General features: G+C 46.7%; 1 protein-coding gene across 1 annotated transcript in view; it reads left to right on the top strand.

Moving 5' to 3' along the window:
- Positions 1-4758: 4758 nt before the first annotated feature.
- LOC115320785 overlaps positions 4759-10000 on the top strand; it is a 6918-nt gene continuing 1676 nt past the window's right edge. Inside the window, exon 1 of the mRNA XM_042288129.1 lies at positions 4759-5807. Coding sequence (XP_042144063.1) covers positions 5168-5807 — 640 coding nt within the window. The 5' untranslated portion in view covers positions 4759-5167. The remainder of the gene's footprint in view (positions 5808-10000) is intronic.

The following is a 10000-nucleotide window of genomic DNA, read 5'->3' on the forward strand; positions in this document are numbered from 1 at the left end:
GGAGGTGCTTTTGACAGCATCCAATCTAATAATTAGCGTTGAAAAAATGTTTTACTATTGAAAGCCCATTTCTTGGCCCCGGAGCCAGTGCGATACCACAACTAAACTGGGTAAGGTGAGGTAAATTGATTTCTGCTTAAAATTCGCATTAATAGGCCGTTCGCGGGTTGAAACTCCAGCTAATTGGTATTCTGGGGGTAGTAGCTGCCTCCCTGCTAATCTTCACAGCGTATAGATGCAAATATTTGCCCAAATTAACCGTTTTTTTCGGAAAACCACGTGGTGTATTTGGGGTGCCAGATTTTTGTGTCTGCTCAGCAGTTCTGGGGAGAGGGGTTGCCAGACTTTCGGGTCGAGTGTTTTTGTTTTTGCTTGTATTGCCTGTTGTGGATTTTGGGGGTTGTGTATGATGTTTTGCAGTGCAATAGAGTGTGTATCGTTGTAAGTCTGTATGCCAGCAATAAGGTAGCAAAATGCTGTGCTATGTAAGTGTGAATTAAGTGTAACTATTGGATCACTGAGTCAGTGATCCATCTGTAAGTTGTATGTTGGTTACCAGGGGTTGGATTAGCAAAGATACTTCTTGCAACTTGTGTTGAGTCAACATGAGTGCCCCTGACATGAACACTGTGGCGTGTCCGAAGTGTGGGAAAGTGTTTAAGACGAGGGGACTTGCGAGCCATAGGAGGAAATGTGACAATGTTAATCTGAATGAGGAGATTGTGATAGAAAAAGTGAAGGCTAGATGGACGGAGGAGGAAACATATTTTCTAGCTAAAGCAGAAGCAGAAGCGCTACTGCAGGGAGTGAAGCCGCTGGGTATTAACAATATCCTTTTCAAGAAGTTTTGTGGGAAGGGGAGGGGCGGGAAGGGGAGAACGACAGAGTCTGTAAAGGGACAGCGCAGAAAAGCAGAGTATAAGGCACTTGTCCGTAAATTTGTGAAAGAGGGACAGAAATCTCCGAAAAATAAACAGGGAATAAAGGGGCGGCAGGCCAGAAGAGAGCAGCGGGAGTCGCCGACCCCGCAGACCGGGGGAAGCAAATCAGAAGAGAGACGGGATAACGCAGAGAGCAACACTGGTATTGCTCTGGAAACAGAACATGTCCCGCCCCCGGGGGACCTAGATGCTGATGCCTGCTCGAGTAGCGCAACTGAAGATTCCGAGTTGTTCTTGGGAAAGACTAAGCTTGCGGAGTGGCTGGAGGAGCACTGTAGCTCCGGAGGCACGGCGGAGGAAAAGAGCTTGAACCAGGTGATTAGGACGGCTCTTCGGGGAGAACCGTTTGCAGTTGATCTTGACCGAGTTTTGAGTAGGTACGAGCATCCTGCGGAGAACGGTCGTCAACCTGCCCCGGAGGAGCACTTAAGTAAAAGAAATGCTAGGAAGAAGGAATACCGCATCGTCCAAAACCTTTACAACAAGAACCGTAAAGTGTGTGCTCAACGAGTCTTGGACGGTGTGAAGGAGGATCAGGTGGCTCCAGACGAACTCGTTAACTACTGGTTTCGGGTTATGAGCGAGACACCCACGGATGAGCCCTGTCCCTCGGAGGATCTATTGGATGCACGGGACGTGACAGTACTGCCAATAACAGAGCAGGAAGTACAGGAAAACATGCCAAAGCACTCCAGTGCACCTGGCCCTGACGGACTGACGGTCAAAGAGTTTAAGGCAATCCCGAGAACTTTTGTAGTGAAGCTCTACAACTTGTTCTTGTACTGGGGTCGTGCCTCCATGAAGCTGGGGAATGCTCGAACCATCTTTATCCCTAAAGTGGAGGCAGCTTCTCAGCCAGGGGAGTATAGGCTGATCTCGATTGGCTCGGTGCTCCTGCGCACCTTTCACAAGATCCTAGACAAAAGGTTGAGACAGATTGTTCACCTACGTGACGAGCAACGGGCGTTTAAAAGCACTGATGGATGCTTTGAGAACATCATGATTCTGAGTACGCTACTTAATACAAGTCATGCCGCGGGGCGAAGCCTTTACATGGCTAATATAGACCTGTCAAAGGCATTTGACAGCGCCACACACACCGCAATACTGAATGGACTTGCACGCCACCAAATGGTGGGGAAGTCCATGATTGACTACCTGCATTGGTTCTACACAAATTCTACTACAACCTTGCAACACAGAGGGGTGGAAAGGACAGTGCGCCCTGGGAAGAGAGTCAGACAAGGTGACCCGCTGTCTCCGCTGTTGTTTAACGCGGTCATCGATGAGTTCATCGACAGCATCCCCCCGGGCTTTGGTGTGAGACTGGGTGAGGGGCGGTGCGCGTCGTTGGCTTTTGCTGATGACCTCGTGATTCTGGCGGAGACGGCGGCTGGCCTACAATTTCTCCTCGACAAGTTCCAGGAATTTTTGAGCACTAGGGGTCTCACAATAAACGTAAAGAAGTCTTCGACCCTAAGCCTCGTAGGAGACGGGAAAAACAAAAAGGCAAAAATCTGCCCAGTGGCTTTCAAAGTAAATGGAGAACCACTTCGAGTGATTGATTGCTCAGGTTCATGGCGCTATCTGGGGGTCGAAGTTAACACATCAGGGGAGATATGGTACAATGGGGTGAATTTCGACGACCTTATCGTAAGGCTAGAGAGGGCCCCCCTTAAACCTCAGCAGAAGATGAACATTCTAATCTTCTACCTAATACCGAGACTAATCTATGGCTTGGTTATGAGTGCCAAGTCAAAGACATACCTACACCAGATTGACCGTAGGATTAGAGCGGCTGTCCGGCTCTTTCTGCATCTTCCGAAGGACGTTCCAGTTGCCTTCCTATACGCTGCGGTGGGGGACGGCGGGTTGGGGGTCACCTGTCTCGCGACAATGATTCCTCGGATCCGCCGTTCCCGGCTGCTTGGGGTTCAGGGCGCTGGCGACGGAATGTTGGAGAGTCTGATGACCATGACGGCATGGAAAGATGAGGTGGAGAGGGCGGGGAAAGGGGTGAAATTTAAGGGTGTCACGATTGAATCTAGAACACAGGAGCGCAGCTACTGGAGAGACCAGCTGCTGCAGATGGTGGACACGAGAGGGTTGAGGGAGGCACGGACATGTGCTGCTGCGGCCTTCATCCGGAACCCACCGCACTTTCTGAATGGACGGGAGTATGTCGACCTAATCAAACTTAGGGCCCACGCGCTTCCGTCCAAGACGAGGTGCGCCAGGGGAAGGGCGAAGGACACCCGCTGCAGGGCTGGCTGTGCCTTCCCTGAGACACACGCACATATTATCCAGGTGTGTCCTCGGTCGTATGCGCCGCGCCTGGAAAGACATAATTGTGTGGCATCCTGGATTGCGGAGAAGATGAGAAATGATGGCTGCACGGTGTCCGAGGAGCCCAGAATTAATGTAAAAGACGAAATCAGGTACCCAGATTTAATTTGTGTAAAGGGTGAGAGGGCATGGATTCTAGATGTTCAAATAGTCGGGGAATACAAAAGCCTTAACTCACTTAATGAGGACAAGATTAGGACGTATTCTGCTCCGGACTTTGTGGACGCAGTAAGGTCCAAGTTCTCGGTAACCACTGTAGCCGTGCACGCCATAACAGCCACTGAGAGAGGGCTCGTTTGCCCAAGATCAGCTGAGGCTTTGGGCTTGCTGGGCTTCTCAAAGCGTGACATTTCCTCTTTAATCCTCAAGGTAGTTCGTGGCTCCTTGCGATGTTTCTACCACTTCATGCGGGGAACAAACCGAAGTGTGTAAACTGTTTATTGTTCTCCCCCATGTGTTCTTTCTTTTGTTGTTGTTTTGGAGGGGCGTAGGTGTGTGGAATCTCGCCTGCCATATTTGTTTTTTTTTATGTAACCAATGTGTATGTATCTTTTTCTTTCGTTCTGTGTTTTGTGTTCTTTTTATTCTCTTGAGATTGTTGTTGTCATCTCTGTAATGGCCTCCTTAGAGTCAACTAGACATGTATAAAAATAAACAACTATCTCTTTTTTTCCCCTTTGCACAGGGGAACTCCTGTTGTATGAAATTGAATATTGAAGTGCTGTTAGTCTTCTGTAGTCAGTGTTCATTTTGTGTTTTGAGTGCTGTGTCGTTCCCACACTTGGATGTGCTATGGTGTTTGTGACAATGAGGTTAAGCTTCCTTAAAAAGCGAACGAGTTGGATTCTTCCAATAAAAAGTTAGCCAAATGCCTCGTCATCTAATTAGTGACGCGCATGAATGGATTAACGAGATTCCCACTGTCCCTATCTACTGGTCTTCTTCCCTAGGCGCCGAGGGGGCAAGACGTGCATCGAATGAGCTCCCCAAGCTAAGTATAATTTTTATATTTCCAGGCTAGCTGGAAGTATATTCTGTTAGGTATTAGTATCTAAAGGTATACCGATTAGTTTCCAGGTGTTTTTGTTTTTCTAAAGTTAATTTTCTTTGATTTCTGAGCATTTTTGTGTGAGCTAGGCCTAGCGGGAAAAAATCAAGATGGTTGCCACTTGATTTTGCGTCCAAACTCAGAGTTTGAGCGCTCGCCCGTACGTATAAATCTAACACCCGTGTTCCTCGCGTTTGCGCGAACACGAGCGTGTGTTTGTTTCTTTTGTAGAGCCAAAACTTTTATTTTTACTGCTACTTTGAGTTTCGAAGTGGTGCAGTGCTAGGCCAGGGGGCAAACAAAGGAAGCCTGAACTACGCAGGCTAACTTCTTTTTATTTCTTTTCGGGGGGTTTTTCCGCTTAGCTGGACGGGTAAGCTAGGTTCCTTGTGTAACTAAAAGGCTAGCACCACCGTTTCCAGGTGGTGCAGTCTGTGTATATCAGTTTTTTGCTGATTTATAGGCTTTTTGTTCAAGCGCACTTTTCCCGCCTTTTTTTCTTCCGACCGAAAACGCTATGTAGTATTTTTTTTTCTTTCTTAACACTAATGGCGGTGCAGGGCTAAGGTCGGCACTCGTTGCTGTAGCGCGGTCGCGAGAATACGTTTGTTTGGCCTTTTTTTTCCCATTTTAGGCCATTTTCTATTATTTTTAGGGGTGTCCCTTTGTGATTTTGTCCGCGCCATTTTTGGCACAAAAGACTCACTTTTCTTTCGTCGCGAAGAGTAGCTGGGGATTTTGGTACTGCGATTCGGCTGGGCTTCGGGTTTGGTTTTTATTTTTGCGTTTGGGCGTTTCTTTTGCAAGCCTGTTCGTCATCTGAGACGCTCAGATGCCGGGCAGCACTACTGGCGATGCCTCCCCCCCAGGGGAGGAGGTAACTGAGAAGGGCAACGGGGATTCGCCTCCGACCCAAGAGACGCTCGCCGCGCAGACAAAAAACATGAAATTTAAACTTAACCCGAACTCCGCAACTCTGGTAGACATGTACCATGACATAAGTGAGGCAATCCCAGCGGTGGGCACTAAAACCAGTAAGACTCACGTGGCCAACCTGCATGCTGCATACGACCGTCTGTTTGGTTTTGCCCTAGACCTAATCAACCAGAACACAACACTTGCGGCAAAGATGGAAGCGTACAGGGAAAAGAGGGAGAGGGCCCCAGCCCCCGCAGCCCCGTCCCCCACGCCGGAGAGTGTTGCCGCCCTGCAGCGCACCTTCTCGCAGGTTCTCCAGCAGAACCCGGCGACTTCGAGCCCGAGCCCCGCCGGCCAGCAGCAGGGGGGGGCATCACCCGAGGCCCCCAAGCCAACAACACCACCCTCAGCCCCCAGGGAGAGCCTTTTGATCTACCCTGCAACCAAGCCAGCAGCTGGGGTGGAGCCCTACGCAGGGATCTCCCACCTGCTGCGTACTACCTTCCAGCCCGCGGACCTCGGACTCGGCTGCGTCGAGATCAAGCAAGTGCGAGGTGGGGCTATTGTGCTCGGTCACAGCGCGGCCGGACTAGACCGCCTCGCGGAGGCCATTAAGGCCAACCCGGCAACCGCGTTGAAGCTTACAACTAGGCGCTCAGAAAAAAGGGCCCCACAGGTCAAGATTGTGGGGGTTGACCCAGGGGTGGAAGCTGCGGACTTAGTTGAGACCCTAACCTCAATGAACGACCTCCCAACCGAAGACCAGAACAAGGTCGTGGCCTCATTTCGGGCAGCATCGGGCACCATGGTCCATATTCTGGAGGTTGGGCCCCAGACGAGGGACATCCTCCTCCAAAAGAGGAGGGTGTATCTCGGATGGACGTCCTGCCCCGTTTATGAGAACCTTGGCGTCCGGCGCTGCACGAAGTGTTGCACTTATGGCCACACAGCTAAAGTGTGCAAAGACCAGTCCTCGGCCTGCACTGAGTGTTCCGGCGACCACCCCGGGGCCAACTGCAGGGCAATGGAGAAGCGGTGCCGTGCATGCGTTCGGAGCAACGAGAAGTTCAATACGAGATTTCACGTCGAACACTCGTTTGGTTCGAGGGCATGCAGGGCCCTGCTTGAGAAGGAGCAGCAGGCTCGACGATATTTAGCCTACTAAAAGCCCCTTTACCAAGCATTCATAGGTACATAGCTCTAATTCAATAGTTATCTTTTCCCGCTTTTGAGCTGAACATACATTAACTTAAAACACTAACTATGACCAGCTCGGATAGCAGACGAGATATCCTGCAGTTTAACGCAAATCACTGTATAAGAGCTATAGACCAACTTAGGATAGATACTATGGAAATTAAACAACGCATCACCTGCATTCAGGAACCTTATTATCTTAAAAACAAGGTTGTGGGATTCAGCATTAAAGATAATGTCATAGCATTCGAAACAAAACCCAGAGTCGCAATGGTAATTCACGATAACTTTTGCGATGCATTTCCTATTACCGTAGCCAGAGATCTGCTAGTGGTCCGCTGTAACACAGAAAACCAAACGTTTGTGCTAGCAAACGTTTATATACCACCTGATGACGACATAACACCTTGGCTGCAAATAATCACCGAAGTTGTAGAACAGCACAAATCAGAAAAACTTATATTATTAGGAGACTTTAACGCAAAAAACCCCAGCTGGGGGGGACAGAGATTAGACCAGAGAGGAGAGGAATTAGCAGACCTTTTTATAAGCTTAGAATTAGTGTGGATCAATGACAGAAACTCGTCCCCAACTTTCGCCTCACCAAACGGCGAAAGTTGGATTGATCTAACTATTGTAAATGGACACACATTAGGACACATTTCGGATTGGGAGGTTTTGGACACTCCTTCAGGCAGCGACCACAGCTACATCAAAATTACAGCTTTTGGAAACAGGTGCCCAGTCAAAAGACTAACAAAAATAGGCGAGATAAAGGTTATAGACAAATTAATAAAAGACCGCTGGCTTAGGGACATGTCAAGCAGACCTCTCGTTTCCAAAAATCATTTAGAGCATGTAATTAGAACATTTTATGACAAAATTGAAGAACTTACGGAAATATATTCCAAGGTTTTTACCTATCGAGCAAATGAAGTTAAATGGTGGACCCCACAACTTTCTACCGAACGTAAAAAAATTCGGGCGCTTCGGCGCAGATATCAAAATTGCAAAAATAACAATAGAGATCACTTTAAGAAATCCTATTATGAAGCGCACAAAGATTATAAAAGCAACATAAAGGATGCAAAGCAGAGCTCTTTTAAAGAGTTCTGCGGTGTCATCCACGGCAATAATGTTTTTACCCTCCCATATAAGATAGCACTTAACAAACTTAAACGCCCGGTAGTGCTTTGTCCTCTCGTGTTACCAGATGGAGTTCGGACGAAAAGTCTGGCAGAGACAGTACGTTTTATCCTAACAACGCTATTCGAGGAAGATGACCCAAACAGCGACTCGGCACATGAGACCAACGTGCGTCTCATGTCACTCGAAGATATCAATACAATCAATGACATACCATTCACTTCAGCAGAGGTAGATGCTGTTTTGGCTAAATTGAAATTAACAACTGCACCAGGAATTGATAATATCAAAACCTTTTTTCTGAGAACAATCTACAACAACTTTAAAGAACTCTTTCTTAAAATTTTCAACGCGTGTCTGGAATTTGGTTATTTCCCCGCTGAATGGAAAGAAGGAAGAATAATACTACTCAAAAAGACAAATAGGGTTGACAGTCCCTCCGGATATAGACCGATCTGTCTGAACTCCATCTTTGGTAAAGTATTAGAAAAATTAATTAACAATAGGCTGTACCATTTCTTACACTCTAAAAAACTACTTCATGAAAACCAATTTGGCTTTACCCACAGAAAGTCTGCAGTAAGCGCGTTATACAAAATTAAAACTAAGCTGGAGGACGTCAAGAGGGAGGGGAAGGGGGCAATCTTGGTGTCTCTGGACATCAAGGGAGCCTTCAACTCGCTCTGGGCCCCAGTAGTAATTAACAAACTAAGAGAAAACAACTGCCCCAGAAATCTCTTCAATTTGGTTCGAGACTTTTTGACAAACCGCAAAATGTCCTACTTAACAAAAAGCGAAAAAATTACTATCGGCTCAGTAAAGGGGTGTCCGCAAGGTTCACCCCTCAGTCCACTTCTTTTCAATGTTGTTATTGCGGATCTTCTTCAACAAAGATTCGAAAACAATATAACGATTCAGGCATTTGCTGACGACGTAACCCTAATAGTGACGGGAAAATCACGGAAAGAACTGGAGGACAATGCAAACTGGGCGCTAAACCTCATTAAAGAATGGGGAGATGAAAAAAGGCTAAGCTTTAACCCGGCCAAGTGCGAAGTTCTTGATATTGGAGATCGGTATAAAAAACGAGTACCAACCATTAAATTGGGAGGTCGCAACCTCACTCATGTAAATTCATTAAAAATCCTCGGGGTCGTTTTCGACTCAAAACTGACATTCACGGCACATGCAGAATATCTAAAATCTAAAATAACTCAAAGCACCTAAGCCCTCGGCATGTTTTCCGGGGTCAACTGGGGCATCAAGGGGACACAATTCAGAGACATTTATATCAGAGGAATAGAACGAGCAATTACGTACGCCGCCCCCGTATGGTGGAAAAATACAAACAATTCGCACTTGGCCAGAAAGCTACAGTCAGTACAAAGAACGCCGGTTTTGAAAATAACTAAAGCATACCGCACCGTTAGCAATATCAACCTTAATATTCTCTCAAACATTATGCCAATAGCACTAACACTCGATAAAGAAGCCGCGTCATTTCACTTGTTTCAGAGAAACAGTGACCACACTATACTTGGGACGACCTGGGAGACGGAAAAAATTCAAAAACTGTTAGATCCCTGGGATACGCACCCAGCAGAAAAAACAGCTGTATCATTCTTTAAAAAAGCGCCTAGCACTGCTCAGCTTAACATCTTCACAGATGGATCTGTCTGTAACCAGACGGTAGGAGCAGCATTTATAATACTAGATGAATCGGAAAAATCAAATAAGAAAGCAATGTACAAATTAGAAAAGCACGCAACAATATATGATGCCGAAATGATTGCAATTCTGAAAAGTCTGGAATACATATCAACTTTTAAAAACAGTACAACCTTTAACCTATTCACGGATAGCTTATCCACACTGCAGGCCCTAGCTAACCCCCACAATAACCATCCAATAATTCAACTCATAAAAAATACCATTAAAACAGTTCGAACAATGCATAGTATAAATCTAATGCATGTGAAAGGCCACACTGGGGTGGAGGGAAATGAATTGGCAGATAAACTAGCAAATAAAGCGCGAACTCATGGAGAACCGGTAGCGTTACCCATGGGAAAAAACTATGTCAAAAAAGAAATCAAAATTCAACTCTTTAAAGAATGGGATCAGCGATGGAAAGAGGAGGGGCAAAACTCCGAATTGAGTACATGGATCCCTAGTATATACGATATACCAGACAATTTTCCAGTAAACTTTTACGTCTCACAGGTCGTCACCAATCATGGCAGGCTGCCTTATTACCTCTATAGAGTGAAACTGTCTCCCGACCAAAACTGCTTCTGCGGGAGGCAGTGCGTTAATTTCCTACACTATCTTAATGAATGCCCGTTACTAAAACCTCTCGCGGAGCAAGTGTACAGTTTATTGCCCGGCAAAGTGACCACTGTCA

The sequence above is a fragment of the Ixodes scapularis genome, unplaced genomic scaffold, assembly GCF_016920785.2.
Source record: "Ixodes scapularis isolate PalLabHiFi unplaced genomic scaffold, ASM1692078v2 ptg001158l_1___fragment_3__unscaffolded, whole genome shotgun sequence".
NCBI lineage: Eukaryota > Metazoa > Arthropoda > Arachnida > Ixodida > Ixodidae > Ixodes > Ixodes scapularis.